Below are 21,958 nucleotides of genomic sequence, written 5' to 3' on the forward strand. Positions count from 1 at the left end.
CGGACACTTTCAGAAGACTGCCTCCACTCCCAAGTCGCTGTGTTCTTTGCACATGGTAAATTAAATACGGTCAGCACTCGGTTTTGATAACGCAATAATTCCGAATACCTGGAAAAGGCCTGCCGTGTACAGTTACATCACAGAAGCGATCACCCCGGTAACCTTAACGATAAGTGGGTTAAGACGCCGTTCGGAAACCGGTCTTTCCGACACTGATAACGGTGAAGGACCACTTTTCGGAAGTATCAGAAGACAATGGACGTTGGACTCTAAAGGCCGGCCGAGGCTCCCAGAGAGCTGTAGTCCTATATATAGTGGCCCAGGCTGCCAGTCAAGTCAGAGTAGCCCCCGGGATGCTGAGACAGTCGATTCTGCTGCTGGCCATCGCCGCCTGTGTGCTGGGTGAGTGGACGCGCCTATCCTACCTGTCCTGCTAGTCTCCCTTCTGGCTGCCCTACCTCAGACTACTTCAGTATGCTTGCGTGTTTGCAGGAAGGACGCTGCCAGTCCGTCGCCTACCACACAGCGGGCCAGCTCGCAGATTCGCTGTCGCCAGGGGACGCATCTACGGCGGCCACAATGCTGCCCCAGGTCAGTACTTTGATATTACAGTTTAATGTCGCGGAACCATATTTTTCTGTGTCGGAACCATATTGAGCTCCAAAGATCCGAAGTAATTAAGCTGTAATCAGCAAATTGCCACCTCTTCTGTGGAATTTGTATCTTTAGATCCTGCTTACGTCGCATTTCGCTGAAGCCGAAGAAAGGAACTGGATGAGAATTGTACAGTCTACTTGTGTTATACATGGCAATTTATAGGCGTGGAAATATCAAAACTGAGGGACGGGGATGACACTGCAATACCATAAGACTCAGCTAAGAACCCGGTGGACCAGTTGAACGGAAATAAAAATGAGAGTTTCGGTCAAAGAAGGGACCATCCTCAGATATCTGTTCTACGTTTCCGATCTTTGTGCATAGTTATGTTCTTATTCTTGAAGGGAAAAGGTCTAGTAAACATGTTTCTAAAATGCATAATTTAAGAGTTATGAGCACTCAATCAGCAGAAGAGATGTTCTTCGTAATAGCGAAGATGAACTAGTGTTCATTGCTCTTAATGTACGCGCTTCAGAACACATCGTATTTTTTCAGTTATGACGAGATATTCTGCATTTTCTTCATTCGCACATAGTCCTGTTTTCTCAAGGACTGTGTAACAATTTCGCATCACTTTGATCAGGAATCATCCTAATGGGGTGTGATGTACAAATACATAGAAACGTCCCCACTTCAGAAAAAAATTAGAGGGTTTATTCAGAGAATGAGCTTCACAAACTGAGCAAGCCATTAATGCGTTGCTCCACCTCTGCCCCTCATGCGTGTAGTTATTCGGCTCTGCATTGATTGACAGACTGATAGACTTGTTGGATATCATCCTGAAGGACACCGTGCCAAATTCTGACCAACTGGAGCGTTAAATCTTCAAAATGTCTGTCTGGTTGGAAAATCCTGCTCGTAATGCTCCAAATGTTCTGAATTGGGGACAGATCTGGTGAAATGGATAGCCAAAGAGGAAGGTAAGAAGAATAAAATGTAAGACCGGGAGGGCTTGTCATGAACGACATCATAGGACGTAGAATACCGTAAACGTTCCGCTTCCCTTTAGGGGTGCCGTGGGTGACAACTGAAGGGGCCCTGATATGAAAAGTAATGGCACCCCACACCATAGCTGGGTTGTCAGGCTGTATGGCGGGCAACGGGCAACCCCACAGTATCTGGGGTGACTACAGACACGTCATCGCTCGGGAATCTCATTGACTGTAGTAGCATTTTTCTTCAGTGGTGAGACCGTTCGAACTGAGCCCCGATGACCAGCTAAGATATGGCTGATGACGCTCCAGACAGCGATGGAGTATCAGTCTGATGGTACAGGGTGTCATTTAATTTCATAGCAGGATGACATTGGTTTTCATCCGTGACACAATGAAGTACAGCGATGGGTCAACAACATTCTACGCACGTTTTTCAACCCTTCATGGCAAGCTTTCCTGGGCTTCACTTCTACAAGATACTGCCCACCCGGTACAAGGCGAGAGTTTCTACTGCTGGTAGACCTTGGCCAGCAACGTCGCCGCATCTGTCCCCCGTTGAGAACGTCAGGAGCATTATGAACAATGATCTCCAACCAGCTCTCGAGTTTGACGATCTGACGCTGAAGTAGAATTCGATGTAGCACAGTACCTCTCAGGAGGACATATAACAACTGTGTCAATAAATGACAAGCCGAATAACTGCTTAGGAGGATACCATATGACTCGGACAGGATTTGTGATTGGTGTAAACAATGGCAGCTAACTCTAAATATAGATAAATCTAAATGAATGCAGATGAACAGGAAAAAGAATCCCGTAATGTTTGAATACTCCATTAGTAGTGCAGTGCTTGACACAGTCACGTCGACTAAATATTTGGGCGTAACATTGCAGAGCGATATGAAGTGGGACAAGCACGTAATGGCAGTTGTGGAGAAGGCGGATAGTCGTCTTCGGTTCATTGGTAGAATTTTGGGAAAATATGGTTCATCTGTAAAGGAGACCGCTTATAAAACACTAATACGACCTATTCTTGAGTACTGCTCGAGCGTTTGGGATCCCTATCAGGTCGGATTGAGGGAGGACGTAGAAGCAATTTAGATGCGGGCTGCTACATTTGCTACTGGTACGTTTGATCATCACGCGAGTGTTACGGAAATGCTTCAGGAACTCGGGTGGGAGTCTCTAGAGGCAAGGAGGCGTTATTTTCGAGAATCGCTTCTGAGGAAATTTAGAGAACAATTTCACTGCCGCCAAGTTATATTTCGCGGAGAGACCACAAAGATAAGAGAGATTAGGGCTCGTACTGAGGCATATACGCATTCATTTTTCACTCGTTCGGTTTGGGAGTGGAACAGGCAGAGAAGATTCTAGTTGTGGTACGAGGTACCCTCCGCCACGCACCGTATGGTCGATTGCGGAGTATGTATGTAGATGTAGATGTAGATGCTGCATGGGGACCAGAGATAGACCAACGCGTAGTTGCCTTCCTCTATTTGAGGGTCGCTAGACGCTGAATAAATAACCCAGTTTTTCTGAAATTTTAATCATTTGCTTGTTTGTAAATGTTCAACACCTCTACTGATTTTCGTTCCTTTCGGGTAATTTCTTCGTGGTGCCTGTTGAGGTTTGATTATACTAAGCAGGCTCAGATATACTTACGTTTCAATAGTAGGCTGAGACGAGGCTTTCACAGGACAGGCATTCGTGGGTGCTGTTATCATACCAGCCGTCGGGCTGAAAACTACAACATCGACAGACGACCCCGTTGAAAGCACTGATATTCCAGCCCAGCAAGAGGCAAGCGAGCTGTTTATCAAAAGACGAATCTCCTCACTGTCTTACATTGAGAAACGTTACCTTCATGTATGGTTCCATAGACCCTAATACAGTCTAAATAAGTGAAGCCTATAGAGGTGGTTCTTTCAAGAACAACAGATGAAACGTGACACCACTATCATCGTTTCAATTTGGCGAAAAACTACAACAGACAATCACGCAGACACAATTGTTATTCCAATCTAGAGAGAGGTGAGGGAGCTGTTTACCAAATTTTTTTATTTATTTATACGTCATTACATGTTTTTCTAACATTATAATTAGCTTACGCAGTTGTCTTATGAAGATGAATCTACTCACTCTCTCGCGTTAAGGAAGACTGTCTTATTTGTATTGTTCCATACATCATAACAAAGCCGATACAAGTAAAGCCTATACAGGTGGTTCATTCAAGAACTTCAGGTGAAGTGTGATACTTTTAGCATCATTATAATTTGATGAAGTGACTTACGAATCTGAAGGATTTACCTTAATGTCTTCATTCATTCTTTTGGATCGGTCGCTTTCGGTTTCTTGACTCGCCATTGTCCATTAAAGTTTACGTTCCGCTTATAATGATTCCTTTGCAATCTGAAAATTAAAGTTAATTCCTTTTAAGTTAATCACTTATTTACTGAAAAAAAACTTACATATACCTCATCACTGGAATTATGTTGAATTTTTTGATGGATCTGCACCAGTAAACTCTTTTTGACTGTCGGACAATGAAAAACTGTGCTGTGACAGATTTGGCCAAATAAAGGTAATTTATATTTATGCATTTAATAAGCAATGTCTTTTCGACATGAAATACATCCAGGAAAATGCAGCAACAAAGATGGGTTCTGCCGAAACGGTTACGACAAAAGTTTTCATGAGGTTTCGCTTGGTTCTTGAACTGCAACTCTCCTCCTATACAGAATGTCTCAGGAGGAATGGTCAATTTTCAGGTATATGACATAAAGAATCATTCGAAGCAAAAATGTCCAGTAATCATGGGCTCTTAAATACATACCTTACGAGCTAAGCACACTTCTTCTTTCTCAGTACTGTGAAATAATGCTTTTCTACTACATTCTCTTTGCTTTTCATGCTTTTGCAGGGAATACTGTCGATGAAAACAAGATAAATTTGTCAAGTAGACATGGATTCTAAAATGCATTGCTTAAGCGCTATAAACATTTGCCCAGTAGACTAGACATGTTTCATGATAGCGAAAATTAATAAGTGCCTACAGATCCTAACGTACGCATTTTGGCACCCATGATTATTGTACGTTTTTGTCTTGGTTTGCTCCATGTGCAACCTATAAAAATGTGGGAGGCAAAACAATTACAGTAAAAGAAATTTGTCTCACAGTATAAAATATGAGGAAGTGCTAATAGCTCTTTAGGTATGCCTTTTAGAGCCCATTTTTCTAGACTTTTTTGCTTCCCTGAATATTGATCCCTCCTCCTGTGACACCCTTTACATTCTTAATATGAAACACTTGTGCTCCTCTCCCGGGTACCCGTAATTTGGTTAAAAAGACCTACGGTCTCAGACAGCTAAAACTATCTATTAGTTCAAATAGTGAAAAAAATATCCAGACTTATTTCATTTTAGCGATGACGTCTGAAGACGTCGAGTGAAAGTCAGAAATAGGAGACATAGTAATGCATGCAAGCAATGATGGTACGTACGGCTATGTACGTCTCCTATGAGAGTATGGAATGTCAGACCACCTATATGATGGAAATGTAAAGGTCCTAGCACAGGTACTGAAATCTTCAGATTCAACACTTCAGAACGTACCAGTAAAATCTGGTGTCGGTCCGTGAGCGCCACTGGAGCATTACAGTCCGCCATCTACATAAATCTAGTGAATAACGTAGGAAGATCCGAATAATTCGCTACGGTACAAAAGTGTAGTGAAATACAGTAACTGTAGAAGATCGGCGCTTCGTGCAGGAATTGGCTGTTGACTCTCGACATCAGTAAATGTAATGCATCGCGCATAAATAAGAGGAAACGCCAGCTATTATATCACTGAACACCCAAAGTAAACATTAACACCCAGTAAATACACTCTAATACAGAAAGAACGATGCAGCACGAAGGAATTATCTGCATGGGACGAAAATCGGTAGATGTACATGTACAGACGAACAGACGGTTACAATTTCAGAAAATTTAGAAAGATCTACACAAATTGAGCAAGTCAGTAACTCGTTGGTACCCTTCTGTCCCTTCACTCATGTCCCATTTGGAAGCAGTTATTCGGATAGTCATTGTTTGACAGAGTTGCCGGTTGTCGTCCTGAGGGATATCATGCCACATTTTGTTGAACTGGTGATTCAGATAACCGTAATTCCGAGCTGCTTGGAGGAACCTGCCAATAATGCTATAAACGTTCTCAATTGGGGAGAGATCCGGCAACCTTGTTGGCGAAGGTAGGGTTTGGCAAGCACCGAGACCAGCAGTAGAAACTCTGCCCGTCTGCTGCCGGCGTAATCTTGTTGAAATGTGAGCCTAGGATGGCTTACCATAAAGAGAAACAAAACTGGGCATATAATATCTTCGACATACCGCTGTGCTGCAAGAACGTCGTGGGCGACCAACAAAGGGTCCTCCTATGAAAAGAAATAGCAACCCTGACCAACAGGCCTGTTTGTCTGGTCGTAATGGCGGTTGAGAGTCAAGTAAGTATCCAACCGCTGTCTTGGGCGCCTCCAAACAGGTCTTCGGCATAGAATCTCATTAATTGAAGTAGAATTTGTCAGCCGTGGGCAGTCCTTTCTTCGAAATGAGCTCCGATGGCAGGCGAAGATGTGTCTGAGGGGTATCCCGGACGACCTGGGGGTACAATTCAGACTGTCGCCGCCATACGAGCCAACAGCTAGGTCTGTTGGTGTGATGTGCTATTTCTTTTCATAGTAGGATCCCTTTGTTTGTCGCCTGCGGCATCCTTTAAACATTGCGGTACGTCGACGGCATTCTACTCCCAGTTTTGCTGCCCTTCATGTCAAGCCTACTAAGCTTTCATTTCAGCAATGCCCATCCGCACGAGGCGAGAGTTTCTGCTTCCTGTCTTCGGGCTTGGAAAACTCTACACTTACCAGCAAGGTCGCCGAATCTCTCCCAAGTTTACAACGCTTGGAGCTTAATGGGTTGCAACTAGCACCAGATTTTTACGTTCTAAAACGTCACTTGGGCAGTACGTGGCACGACATCCCTTAGGACGGCATCCAACAACTCTCTCAAACAATACCACACAAAATAACTGCTTGCATATAAGCCAGAGGTAACTTGCTCAGTTTGTGAAGCGTTTTCTCTCGAATAAATCATCCAATTTTTCTGAAATTGTAACCATTTTTTTATCTGTACATTTTCATCACATTCAACGATTTTCGACCCATTCGCATTGTTCCTTCGTGGTACTTTTTTTTGTCTTTTTACTTTAGAGCATACCTAATAAGCGTTCTAAAATGGATCTGTAGCGTCCAGGGAGCCTGCATACTCAGTTCGCTATACAAACAATCAGACCAGTCGTATTAATAAGCTTTATTACACAGACGTGTCGCAAGCAAAGGGCGACATACAAAATAACCAATCCTCAGTATAGACAATTTCAAATCTGCGCTACATAAAAATTACAAGAGAAGTTGCTAATGTTAAATCTGCTCAAAATTGTTCAGCGGTGTCGGAAATCTTATGGGACTAAACTGCTAAGGTCATCAGTCCCTAAGCTTACACACTATTTAACCAAAATATCCTAAGGACAAACACACACATCCATGCCCGAGGGAGGACTCGAACCTCCGCCGGTACCAGCCGCACAGTCCATGACTGCAGCGCCCACAGACCGCTCGGCCAGTCCCGCGCGGCTCTTGAAGCTGCTACTGAACTGGGCCGTCACCAGTCGGTCGCGGCGCTTATGTTCACACAAGGGCCGCTGCTGTCCCGTTGTCGTCTTGTAGGCAGCGTGCGATTGGCTGACTTCTTCTCAGAGCCATCTCTTCTCTATCGTTCCCGACTAACGTGTCGGCGCTTGAGGTTACGCCGTAATAGCATCGGTCACGTTAAATTAACGGTATGAAACGAAAATACAGGATGGCATATTGGAAGAATCCGCTCTTAGTGTAGTCTGTTCACAAAGGAGATAGCTTAGAAAACTGTCATTCGATTGATACTTGAATATGGTACGTCAATCTGGGTCACTTACTGGTCAGGATTGGTGAGGGAAGTGAAGTCCATCCAAAGAAGACAAACGCGTTTCGTCACAGAATTGTTTAATAAGCGTCACGCAGATGCCCATCCTATTAAAGTGTCAGACGCTACACCAGTGGATCACGGTATGATGGTTTACTGCTGCAATTCCGAGATCTCTGAAGAATGACCAAGACGTAAGAGAGAGCCCAAACGCCATAATTATGTCAGATTAAAAAGCAATAAATACACTAATGGCCCTTAAAATTGATACACCACGAAGGTAACGTGCTACAGAAGCGAAACTTAACCGACAGAACGAGATGCTGTGATATGGAAATGATTAGCTTCTCAGAGCATTCACACAATGTTGGCGCCGGTGCTCACATGAGGAAAGTTTGCAACCGATTTCTCATACACAAATAGCAGTTGACCGGCGTTGCCTGTTTGCCGGGTGGAACGTTGTTGTGATATCTCGTGTAAGGAGGAGAAATGCGTACCATCACGTTTCCGACTTTGATAAAGGTCGGATTGTAGCCTATCGAGATTGCAGTTTATCGTATTGCCACATTGCTGCTCGCGTTGGTCGAAATCCAGTGACTGTTAGCAGAATATGGAATCGGTGAGTTCAGGAGGGTAACACGGAACGCCGTGCTGGATCCCAACAGCCTCGTATCACGAGCAGTCGAGATGACAGACATCTTATCCGTATAGCTGTAACGGATCGTGCAGCCACGTCTCGATCCCTGAGTCAACAGATGGGGACGTTTGCAAGACAACAACTATCTGCACGAACAGTTCGATGACGTTTGCAGCAGCATGGACTATGAGTTCGGAGACCATGGCTGCAGTTACCCTTGACGCTGCATCACAGACAGGAGCGCCTGCGATGGTGTACTCAACGACGAACCTGGGTGCACAAATGGCAAAACGTCATTTTTTTGGATGAATCCAGGGTCTGTGTACAGCATCATGATGGCCGCTTCCATGTTCTGTGACATCGCGATGAATGCACATTCGAAGCGTGTATTCGTCATCGCCAGACTGGCGTATCACCCGCCGTGATGGTATGGGGTCCCATTGGCTACACGTCTCGGTCACCTCTTGTTTGCATTGACGGCACTTTGAACAGTGGAATTTACATTTCAGATGTGTTACGACCCGTGGCTCTACCCTTCATTCGATCCCTGCGAAACCCTACATTTCAGCAGGATAATGCACGACCACATGTTGCAGGTCCTGTACAGGCCCTTTCTGGATACACAAGATGTTCGAATGCTGCCCTGGGCAGCACATTCTCCAGATCTCACAACTGAAAACGTCTGGTCAATGGTGGCCGAGCAACTGGCACGACACAATATGCCAGTCACTAATCTTGATGAACTGTGGTATCGTGTTGAAGCTGCATGGGCAGCTGTACCCGTACACGCCATCCAAGCTCGGTTTGACTCAATGCCCAGGCGTAACAAGGCCGTTATTACGGCCAGAGGTGGTTGTTCTGGGTACTGACTGCTCAGGATCTACGCACCGAAATTGCGTGAAAATGTAATCACATGTCAGTTCTAGTATGATATATTGGTCCAATGAATACTCGTGTATCATCTGCATATATTCTTGATGTAGCAGTTTTAATGGCCAGTAGTGTAAAGAAATAAGAAATATCTGTCTCCTACACATATGACACGTAAGGGTTGTAAAGATAAAACTGGAGAGACTCGAGTTCATGTGGCTCTTACGGACGCGCACCAGAAATTGATCCTTTTTTCCTCGCACCATTCCTGATAGGGAAGGAGGGAAGCAACAGTAGTACAAAATTTACCCTCCTCTACGCACCACAAGGTGATCTGCGCAGCATAGATGTACACGTAGATGGAGATGTAGGCGCATATGATGCGTGTAACCACTTTGCCCTGTTGACAGGTGAGTTCCCGTGGCAAGTGTCCCTGCAGTGGGCGCTGCTGAAGTCTCGCATGCACAACTGCGGCGGCTCCATCATCACTACGACGTCCGTCCTCACGGCAGCCCACTGCGTCGTGCAGCGCGGTCACTACATCGTGAGTACTTCCCACCCAGTCGTCTGACTGTATGTCGAAACGTTCACACTTGAGTTGAAACATTTATGTTTTCACAATAGGGGCATTTTCCAAAATAAAGATTTGTTTTTGTTATACTTCAGCATGTATAAATTGAACACTTACAGAAGATAAATATAAGTAAATTTTATAACTCTGGATTTACAATCTCTGTGACGCTTGTAAAATTTTTAGAGAGACGATATGTTCATTCGTTAGATGTAGATACACATGCAATATCTGTTTTGGTTTTCTCGTAACATGATTTTCGAGGTATTCGAAATGTTGGAATGGCTAAAAAGATACTAATAATCTCATTCCAAGCAACAGATTTTAGAAAGGCAGTATGGGTTGCTATATTTGACACGAAAGTGGGGGTGAATTGAGTGTTCAGGAGGTAAATATCATTGTGGTCTTCAATAAAGTAGAGCAAATGCAACTCCCAGCAAGTAATACTTAGAACTTGTAAAAGATACAGAAAAATCAAATCAACATTAATCAGAAAATCTATGTGCCAGAGCGTGCTGAAAAGTAATGACTGCAAACTTTTTATGTGAAAAATTCTTAAACTCTTTAAGGTTATTTACATTATAAATTTATATTCACCATTTATGCTTATTTTCAGTCCTCCGCTGTTAGAGAGCTCCACATTGTAGCGTCTAACGTGGAGGTGTGTAAAGTAACTATGTCAGTGATTGAGAAGAGCCAAGCGTGAAGCACTCTTTTCTTCAGCGTGACAATCCCAGACCGCATACGAGCCCTGCAACATTCACAATACTCCATATAGTTGCGAGTCGATCCCATCCGATTTTCAACTGTTTCCAAAACTTAAAGAATACCTTTGAGGACTTCACTTTAACAGTGTTCAAGCAGTGCTAGCAGAGGCGAGGTTGTTGCCCTGTCAATACAGTCACACACTCTCTCGTTGGTTCAAATGGTTCAATATGCTCTGAGCACTATGGGACTTAACATGTGAGGTCATCAGTCCCCTAGAACTGAGAACTACTTAAACCTAACAAACCTAAGGACATCACACACATCCATGCCCGAGGCAGGATTCGAACATGTGACTGTAGCAGTCGTGTGGTTCCGGACTGAAACGCCTAGAACCGCTCGGCCACCGTGGCCGGCTCACTAGTTGGGAAAAATGGTTTCGCCGCCAGGGAGACTACATTAAGAAGTCTATACATGAAGAATAAAGACGCAGAATGTTAACGTTTGTTTTATTTAGAAAGCCTTAAAAGTTTTCACATAAAAAATTCGGATACATTACTTTTCAGAAGAAACGCGCTACAAAGAATGAAGTCACAAAAATTAAAGAATAGGGGAAAGAGGATGCGGCAAAAAAAATAAGTTGTCAAGACTGTATTTACTGATATAATTCCGCATTTTTGTCCAACTCGGACAACAAGTGGACCAAGTTGACCTAGCGAAACGGTCCATTTTCAGCTAGTACTTCGTATTATTTGTTACACTGCTGTAAAGATATTTTTTCTCCCATTATTTTTCATTCCAACGAGAGGTGCACAAGGCTGTTGTACTTCAACATACATTATGCAGAGTGTTTTATTATATTGGTAAAGCAACAAAACAACACATTACTGCTTTTCAAGGAAGAGTGATCCCGTTGGAACGCTTTAGGGTAGAGGTTAGTAACGTGGATCATTCTTTACATAAAAGAATAATGGCTTCTTCTGCGAGATTCTGCCTAATTTGTGTTTATTTAATTACTATAATCCCTTGGGATCGGAAGTTTCTAATTTACTAGAGGCGTTCAATAGCTAATGGGACAAGTGTTTTCTGACAGCAGGTTGATTTTTTTCATGCTTGCAACACACCATATTTTTCACCATTCTTCTTGGCTCCAAACCCCAATTTTTTAACATAATCTCCATTCAATGCCACGGCCTTAGGCCAATTTACTGCTACGGCCAATAAGCCCGCATAATACCACTCTAATGCTCGGTGTCGGACCCAGCCTCTTGGTGCATTAATAACCTCCCCATCACCCACGTGCTGCTTCCCGCGGAGTGCATCCTACATTGGGCCACGCAGATGGAAGTCGGAAGGTGCGAGATCCAGGCTATGGAATGGATGTGGAAGAACAGTGTAATGGAGGTTTTGAAGTCCTTTCGGATCCCCGGACTTTTGTGATGCCTTTTCACGGAGAAGGAAAGTTTAGCTTGCATTTTTGTGGTGACGAGCACGCTGAGTCCGCAGCTCGTGGTCCTGCGGTAGCGTTCTCGCTTCCCGCGCCCGGGTTCCCGGGTTCGATTCCCGGCGGGGTCAGGGATTTTCTCTGTCTCGTGGTGACTGGGTGTTGTGTGATGTCTTTTGGTTAGTTAGGTTTAAGTAGTTCTAAGTTCTAGGGGACTGATGACCATAGATGTTAAGTCCCATAGTGCTCAGAGCCATTTTTGAACACGCTGAAATCCTCTCTTCAGTTTCGTGATGGAAGCGCAATACGTTTCAAGAAGTAATCGTTGCAATGAGGGCGAGGCCGTCAAACAGAATAACCTGTTTACAGCCTGCGAAGACCTTAGGCTGGTCTTTGCCGATTTAGGGCAAATTTTTCACATTATCTTCGGTGGAGACACGGTGTTGCACCACTTCATGAATTGCTCCTTTGGTTCCGGTTCGAAAAGATGAATCCATGCTTCATCATCTGTGATGAAGTTCGACAAAAAAATTGTCACCATCAGCCTCGTAACGCGCAAGCAATTCTACACAGATGGTCCTTTATTTATTTTAACGGTTTCTGTTAGAAGGGAAGGAACCCTGCGGGCACTCTCCTTTGAGTTCTCCGACTGGTGGAGGAGTGTGTCAGCAGTACTAACAGAGGCGTCTAGTTGTGCAGCGACGTGTTTGACTGCGCTCCATCTGTCACCTCGGATGAGAGTGTCCCGCCATTGCAGGAGTCACAGCCGGCTTTCAGGAGGTCGGACAGGATTGCTGGACCACGTTGCGATGACGATAGACGCCTCTCCGAACGACTCACTTAGTTTTTTTTTTTTTTTTAGTAGAATGTCTCCTTAGACATTATGCAAACTCCTATGAGTATTTGCGATGCTCTGCTTTTCCGCCAAAAGAAATTCAAATACTTTTTTGTAGGGAGCATATTGTACTCATGTGGGAGCGATCTAGATGCGTGTAAAACAATAAACTGGTAGCCAAGGTCGAAGGAATTCTTTTTAATCCATGATTACCGGTTTCGGCGAAAGTAAAAACGCCATCCTCGAATCTTAGGACACAACCAGATTACAAGATCAAGGAAAACAATGGTGATATTAATAGTTGCCTATAACACACAGGCCTTAAAAAATTGTCGTAAGTAGCGCATAGACGCCCAAGAGTAATGACATTATAAACGTTAAATGTCTCCATCACCTAGGTTGCGTTTGTATGTGATGGAGACTTTTAACGTTTATAATGTCATCACTCTTGGGCGCCTATGCGCTATTTACGACAATTTTGTAAGGCCTGCGTGTTATAGGCACCTGTTAATAACACCATTGTTTGTCTTGATGTTGTAACCTATATGTGTCCTAAGAACTGATGACGGCGGCTTTAGTTTCTCCGAAACCGATAATCATGGAATAAAAAGAAATCCTGCGATCTTGGCTACCAGTATATTGTTGTACAAAAATTCTGTTACAGCTCTCCGTTACAGACGTTATTTTGAAGGCTACCTTTAACTTTCCATCGAAACTTTCTGAAACAATACGTGCTAAACCGGGGATATTCCATGATGTACCACCACAAATTCGCCATTATTTCAACGGAAACTGGCAGAGAACAAGAACACCCGCCTAAAACATGCAATTTGAGAGCGAAATATTGCTTTGCATGTTTTAATCTAATGGTAATTTATGTCGGTTTTTGCCACAAAATTATCCTTACAGATTATTTAATTTCCTTTTTGTCTGATCAATAGCAACATATGACTATCATAAAAAACTATACCACTGCCAAAAATTTGAATTTAGTAATAGAGCGACTTATTTTCCTTTAAAGGCAGTGGCTGGTGAGCATGACTTCAGCAAAAATGAGGGGACTGAACAGGAGATCTACGTATCACAGCAGATCGCCGACAAGAGGTATCCTGGGTGAGTACCGCACTTTTTTTAGTCAGGAATATTTTATCCGTGTTCACTCACTATAATGGTTTCCCTGTCATTAAACACGATCATTGTGGTCACATGTGTGGATTACATCATCATTTTTTATTCACTGCTATTTTCCCTTAAGAAAATTGACAATAGAGTTCATCATAAATGGCACAGGAGTTTTATTGGGTATTCGTAGCGTTCAAATATTCTTCAGACCATATGGATTTTCTGCAAAACTATACAAGTTAAACATGAATTTGTTTACGTAAATATGTGTCCAGATATTATTAATACTTATGTCAAATCACATTGTTCGTGACGGGAACTCAGATGAAAGACAAATTAGAGTAATATAACACTGAATTTGATCTTTCATAACGACACCGTGTATTCAACAATTTCTCTTACAGTCTGCTAGAGATCATAGAGGGGGTAATTAGATGAAGGTTCTTGCGAGGGGAATGGCGAAACGTAACGTTTTGCTGCTTGAAGTTGGTACATTCTTCACTTACACGGTAGACGGCGGTGCTCCACGGATGCACCGCAGTTTCTATTTTGAAATCGGTGTCCTTCCTCGAGTCTGAGAAAACCCAACGATGAGTATTCGAAATACTGTTCAGGCCGTGAGCTCACGTAGAGCACATAGGTGTGAGCTCATTCTCACCTCTGTATTCATGGGAGCATGTATTGTTAATTGTGAAACACCCTGTATATTAGACGGCACACTGCCTTCTCTAGCTTTAAGACAATTTCTGACGTATCGTTTCTGGAAGACTGCAACTGGATACCGCTGAGCGTTGTGGTTTCGTAATTGAAGGAGTGACTTTTAAATTACTTTCCAAAAATCCTGATTTGAATCTCCTGTGCACTACCTAAATAAGATGTAAAAATTTCTGAAATGATTTCCAAAACTGAAAACTGTAACATTTTGTCCCAATGTTCTGGATGTTTCGTTCGCAAGTACAAATACGTGAACTACTTGTTAAATTTGAAGGTTTATTTCGAACGGTATCCATGGTGACTGTATTATAAAATTTGACGTTCTCAATCTTTCTAGCCACTAGGAGTAGCCACGCGGTCTAAGAAGCCTTGACACAGTTCGAGCGGCTCCCCTCTCCCCCCTCCCCTTCGGAAGTTCGTGTCCTCCCTCGGGCTTGGATGTGTGTGATGTCCACAGCGTAATTTAGTTTAAGTTAGATTAAGTAGTGTGTAGGCTTTGCGACCGATGACCTCAGCAGTTTCGTCCCATAAGACCTTATCACAAGAAAAAAAATCTTTCTATGATCATTTTTTGGGTAACGGCTTCAATATATGATTATGACTGCAACAAACATTTGGCAGCTATTTCATTACAGGAGATAACTTCATAGGATGATCGATGTTACAGAATTTGTCACTCGTCTTATGCTTCAATCATCAGAAATGCTGTCTATAGTACTGATGTTAACGAAATACAGAAAGAAATGTAAGAGCGAGTAACATGTATCAGCAGTCAAGTTTCAAAAACTCCACTGCCCTTCAGCGTCCAAAAACGACGATATCATTTCTGCAAAGGATGTTCAGTTGAAATAAATATTTTAATGCAAATATGCATTATCGATCGATTTTGAGACTTGCTTCTTTGTCAAATGCAAATGAATTAGAACATCGTTATGAAATAAAATCATTAACGTTATACACCTCGGATGACGAACAAGTATGTAGATTCTCTCCACACGAAAAGGTGGAACTCGATTGCAATATGTAGACTGCGATTACCAGTTAGCTCAGAAAGTTTTTCATTTCATCTGATGCCACAGTTCTCGTTTTGCCACGTACGCTGTTATTTGTAACTTCAGTTACCTGATTATGATCTGAAAATCAATACTGTCGAAACCCCTTTTGTGTAAAGACTTATTTCTAAATAGCTCTTGGCGGCTGAAATATGGCGCTTTTCATATAGGTAACACTGCCTGCAATGTTTATACTCAGTAATTCACAGCTTCCACTCGGTACACCCACTCGTCAGTGTTGTCAAATTACCTCCTTCTCTGTGGACAGCGACATTCTGGACTGCTCCGCATGAAGACCAAGACAATCCCTAAATGTCATACATGACAACTGCCGATTATTAAACGTCACATACGACTGGCAAACGTCAACCGCTGGAGCCATTCTTAATCGGAATGCTACTTCCTCGAAAACTCCTTATTACAAGCTTTTCATCTGCTTTTATAATTAATATTCTTTGCTTAATCGCATTTGTCTTATTTTACTTATTGTATACAATAATCTTATACTTCATATTCATCACAAAAATGCACAAGTTCTTGAATGAAAAACTTCTGGTTGTAAACACTTCAATGCTCAACGACTGTCTCACAGGTTACCTAATAACTTGGCAAAGATAGATACAGCAGCCTTAGAATATGAAAGGTGCACTTGACAATACTGGAAATGCCGATACCGAACGGCAGTGTGGAACAATATAAACTAATTGTTCACGTTGCACGGACTTTGCTTATAATGACACTTTAAATGTTGATGCAGAAACGCGTCTGTAGCATTGCAAAGATAATATTAAGCGCTGATCAGTAAATTTCATTTTCCACAGAGGCGGCGTTGTGGCACCTCACGACATAGCCGTCTTCAAGCTCAAGTCCGCCTTCACGCTCAACTCTTACGTTCGGATTATTCCTCTGGTCGGCGCTGGATTCACTCCCGTCGGTAAGTTCCATTCTGATGTGACACTGAATTTCTAACTTTATTCTATGTTGTAGGGGCATAGTTTCTACGTGGAAGTAACTTAAAGTCGGAGCTCTGAATGTAATGTCTTCCTAAGTTGGGAGTTGGTCAGTAAACCTGAAACAGTGCTCACTCAACAAAGTTTAACAGATACTTCCTGTTTCCGCAGGTGGTTCACCTGCTGTGGTGTCTGGCTGGGGTCGCACGAGATTCGCCACGACACCGAACGTCCTGCAAACGCTCGATGTTACGATCATCGATCACAAAACGTGCAGCAAACTCGTCGACGAGCTGCAGATGGGCTCCAACCCCCTCACCGACACCATGATTTGCACGGGCCCTGTCTACGATGGAACATCCACTTGCAACGTAACTATGTCTCCCAAGAAACGTGATATCTAACGACAACAGTACCCAATTTCAGTGTGGCCCCCCTGTGAGACTGCCCGCATCTCATGGTGCGTTCTTGCTTCCCGCACCTGGGTTCCCGGTTCGATTTCCGGCGGGGTCAGGGATTTTCTCTGCCTCGTGATGGCTGGGGTCTGTGTGTTGTCCTTAGGTTAGTTAGGTTTAAGTAGTTCTAAGATCTAGGGGACTGATGACCATAGATGTTGTCCCATAGTGCTCAGAGCCATTTGAACCATTTTTCCCCCGTGAGACTAGTTTTCTGCTCGTTGGCGCAGGCATCCGACAAACTAAACACAATTGCAAGGAACGGATTAGACGCGGTTTATAGGGATCTAATCATTCAGTCTCCTGATACTCGTGTAAATACAGGATGATTAGAAGTGATTAAGATTGTAAATTTAGTACTGAATAACACTACAAGCCCCTATTCCTATATAGGTGTTCGTCTACGTATAATGCCACAGAAAATGAAGGCGGAGGGTATTTATAAGGATAAAACAAGAACTATGTGAGGAAGAATTTACGGTTTCGCACGTCAGGAAAGAAATGTGATAATCAGTGCACTCTCAAATGAAGTCACACTGCTGTTGGTATCGCGTCGATTACTAAGTTTACACTAGTCTCTATGGAAAGATATATGAGGAAATCTTTGGAGATGTGGGACCATCTTTAGCATACCTCCATACATCCAAAACGAACCATCTATTGCTTCGCACGTCGTGGTCTCGCGGTAGCGTTTTCGCTAACCGAATACGGGGCCCCGGGTTTGATTCCCGGCGGGGTCAGGGATTTTCACCTGCCTCGAGATGACTGGGTGTTGTGTCGTCCCCATCATCATCATTCATCCCCATAACGGTCGGAGGTTCAGATAGTTCAAATGTCTCTGAGCACTATGCGACTCAACTTCTGAGGTCATCAGTCGCCTAGAACTTAGAGCTAATTACACCTAACTAACCTAAGGACATCACACGCATCCATGCCCGAGTCACGATTCGAACCTGCGACCGTAGCGGTCGCTCGGTTCCAGACTGTAGCGCCTAGAAAAGTACGGCCACTCCGGCTGGCACGGTCGGAGAAAGGCAATGGCAAACCACTTCCGCTATGACCTTGTCTAGTACTTCGGTGCGGGTCTCCTGTATCGTCCCCTACGCTCTGTGAAGGAGTATGGGACGTCATCATCATCAGGATTAAATATACCCGATGCAGGTGTTCCAACTTTTGAAGCCGTATTATTCATCTGATGACTGTTAAGAATAGTATTTCAACATATCATTATATTAATTCAGCTGAGAAACGCGTATGAAGCGGTATATTTTCCGATCGATCCAACACCTAGTTCATCTTCAAGGATGAAACCGTTTGTGCCTTAAAATATCTCAGTATACCAGTCGTTGCTCCAGTCCTTCGTCCATTATTTCATAGTATTGCAGTACCTGAGTTTCCAGGACCATACATCTCTGCTCACTATCCCTTCCTTGTACATATTGTTTCTTTCCTCAGTCAATTCAAGTCTCACCAGAAAAGAATTTAACAAGCTTAATCTAGTAGTTTCCCATGCTCAACTCACGAACAAACCGCAATTTTGTCCACTTTTAACATATTTAATATGGTTTTTAGTGGTTTTCTATTAATACGAGTTGAACGGTGACAGTGAATACAAGAATAAAGAAGGAAAAACATGTTTCAGTCTAGGCGCCCGGAGTATATGAAAGCACGGATAAAAGCCGGTGGAAAATACTGTAGAGTGGTCTCAATGGAAATAGGAATAGGATAGCATGGCAGTGCTACTTTCATACCTTGGAACACTAGCGGCGATTGTACAGTCGGTGGACTAGTGGATGTGCTGTTCAATAAGGTACGCGCTGCCTGAATACTCTGACGAATAATGTGCCTCGCATTCCATAGAGGGAAGCGACGCCGAAAACATTAACAACGATACACGATACAAAAAATACAGGAATGAAGGGAAAGAAAACAACGTGAAACATATCAGAGGTACACAGACAAAGATACTGCTGGGCTCCGACTTGACGTACAACATGGATAGAGGAATTTTAGACGTTGAAAGGGAAGGCAGATGGACCACGACTTTTGGATATTTGATAAGGATCACCATGACGTTCATAGATGCATGAATGACTAGTCACATGGTGCAATATTTATAATGAATCTGATATCAGAGTAGATAAACAGCTTGCTAGTTAGCAGCAGCTGAGTATGACACATCTCCGAATTGAACAATTGTCAGTGTCTAGCTGACCGATATCTTTATCATTCCATATTAACAATAGTAGGCTTCGTAGAATATTCACTCGTTTGAAGACTTTCTAGGAACGTATCTCTAAAAATTCCCAGCTCATAAATAAAACTGCGAAGTTCCGTTGGTCACTTGCTATTGGCGGTCCTATTAAGGAAATGAGGCCTCTGAAAAGCTAATAAGCATATGGCATGAAAATCTGGCTTACCACTATAAGCACTCGGCACGCCGTCCATGCACAAAATCCTGCTTCACAGTGACGTCAACTAGACGAAAGGAAAGAGCTGTAACCAATCAGGCTCAAGAGTCAGACATATATTTTCTTTTTCCGGCTATAGAAGAAAGAAAAAGTATTATAATTTGTCGAATGAGGAATCTCTCCCTCTCATGACTCGTACTTCAGCAGAATGTATTTTGCACAAAAACAACGGCAGCCTGTTTGCTTCTTGATTCGTCCTCTATTTCCGCTAACTAGAAAGAGAGTATACCTCGCGCAAAGTAATTTGGCACCTGCACAGAAATGCAATCTGTTTGTCAGTGCTCGAACAATCCAATCATTTTTTCCGAAGGGAGGTCGCTGTAGAATGCTTCCACCTATTGACCGATGTGCTTCATTCGTTAGAATCGACTGTATCAGCTGTTTATGCACAGATTTTTTTATGCTCACATTGTACGCACCTTGCCTCATTAATTTCTTTTACTAATAATAGCCATGCATAATTCTTTGCATCATTGTTTCAGCTGACTTAGTGGTATTTTAGCTGTATTTTAATACGAAGGATTTCAGTAATTACTCTTGGTCTTGTTTTACGCACTGTACGCGTCTGTATGAAAGTGCAAAAGAGAATAAGAGAGTGGGGTCAGTGTTAGATTACTGATCTTATCTCTTATCACAGTTTATAAATATTTAACTACATTGCCTAAGAAAAAATGTGAAGGACCCACAAGACCTGGTAACGTAATTCCATACATGTACACACCATTGGTGGGCATGTATACGATTACAGAGTTGCGATTCTCTGTAAAGGTAGAACGCCCACCAGAGTGGTTCACAGAACCTCGGCTGTTTAGTGTAAATGTCAGATCAAAACACCTTCAGTCACCTAAATTTTCAGTTTTATTTTACTTGTGCAACCAGTTTCTGCGTTACATCACTCCATCTTCAAACTCCCTGATCGAAGTGTAAGAAGAAACCGACGTCTTGTACAATCAAAATAGGAACCAGTGCTTGCTTTTTCGGCTAGTGATAATCAATGGTATCTCTGTGTTAAGATGACATCTGTGGATACCCGTAACTGAATGCTTGCCCCTATTTCTACTGCGCAAGAGGTGGGTTTCACCCTAAACGTCGGTCAAGGGGCCTGAAGATGGCGTAATGTAACGCTGAAACTGGTTGCACAAATAAAATAAAACTACAACTTTAGACGGTTGAAGGTTTTTTGATTTGAGATTTATGTAGAGTAGCTTTGTATTTTTTCGTTGTTTAGTGCTGTTAACTCCCCTGGGAGGGTATACTCATATAGGAGGCTTGAACAGTATCAGTTACTGAATAATCAGTATGAAGGAAACGGAGATGTGTGCTCGTGCCAGACAGCGTTTTCGGCTCATAACAGAATGTGAAAGGGACGACGTTAATGTTCTCTATTTGGACAGCTGGTCCAATATTGTAACATCCTATTTTGTGGGGCATTCAGATCTGCCAGTGGCCCGATATGGACCTCATACTAATGCTGAAAGCCTTGATGTTCGGCCCACACCTTTCTACAGCGGCGCGTGCCTGTGCTTGCAGGGCGACTCTGGCGGACCGCTGGTGCAGGACGGCGTGCTCATCGGGCTGGTCTCCTGGGGAGTCAACCCCTGCGCCATCTGGGGCGCGCCTTCTGTCTTCACCAGCGTCTCTGCCCACCTGGAATTCGTCAACGCAAACCTGTAACCGGATCTCGCAATAAACACTTTTTAAACAACTGTTGTTCTGTTTTAATACATCCGATTTTCCTAAAGGTAACAAAAATACAGGAAGCATCTAACATTCTGCGTGGTGTCTGTTCGTTCTAAGTCGTGTCTCCCTACCACTTTCGTGCAACGACGCTCAGAGCGTGTTTTTTAGGGAATTGACTAGTTTGAAACTGGGATCTGGTGCTGGTAAGGAGACGCCAGGCCACACATGACGTGTAGAGTTCAGAAGAGTTCAGTGAGACTAGCGGAGATATAACCAAATACTTAATGATTTCAGCATCAGCTCCACTGCACTCCCTGTCAAAGAATCTTAATACTAACTAAATTTAGTGGAAGGGGTTCAAGGCTTTCCTATTTTTAGTTAGCTGGTAAAATAACGTCGAAAATGTAGTTAAGTTTACTATTGGAAATTTTATTCTACTCACAAAACATCGTTTATAAATTGTACTATTGAAAAAAGGAAATGATTTAATACAGGATGATAAAAACCAACTGCGTTCAACAAAAATATGAACGAATATTCCCTGAATGGGTTTCCAAGTTCTACAGTGGATCGAAGGACGACCTATGCCATATCACACCTATAATCTAGGTTTAAATTAAGTTTCACAAAAGAGAAAACTATCAGAATGTTCTAAAGTGACGCTCAATTATCTTTAATTACTTATCTAACTTGTCGTAAATTACAGTGGCTGATGTGGCTTCTCAGTAATTATATAACAGAAAAATCATTACGTTTCAGATTTTTACTTCAAGTAGCAAATGTGAACACCATGAGATTTTGGACGATCGACACTAGTATTACGTAAAAAGGAGGTGTAACAGAAGAGACTT

General features: G+C 42.9%; 1 protein-coding gene across 1 annotated transcript; it reads left to right on the plus strand.

Moving 5' to 3' along the window:
* The first annotated feature begins 344 nt into the window (after positions 1 to 344).
* Positions 345 to 21,133, plus strand: LOC126336164 (trypsin-1-like). Its single transcript, XM_049999656.1, has 7 exons — positions 345 to 402; positions 493 to 591; positions 9,519 to 9,652; positions 13,685 to 13,776; positions 16,373 to 16,485; positions 16,673 to 16,872; positions 20,958 to 21,133. Exons 1-7 carry the CDS (start codon positions 354 to 356, stop codon positions 21,099 to 21,101), a joined length of 831 nt encoding a protein of 276 aa, XP_049855613.1. The 5' UTR covers positions 345 to 353; the 3' UTR covers positions 21,102 to 21,133.
* Positions 21,134 to 21,958: the final 825 nt, after the last annotated feature.

This window comes from Schistocerca gregaria, chromosome 2 (assembly GCF_023897955.1).
Source record: "Schistocerca gregaria isolate iqSchGreg1 chromosome 2, iqSchGreg1.2, whole genome shotgun sequence".
NCBI lineage: Eukaryota > Metazoa > Arthropoda > Insecta > Orthoptera > Acrididae > Schistocerca > Schistocerca gregaria.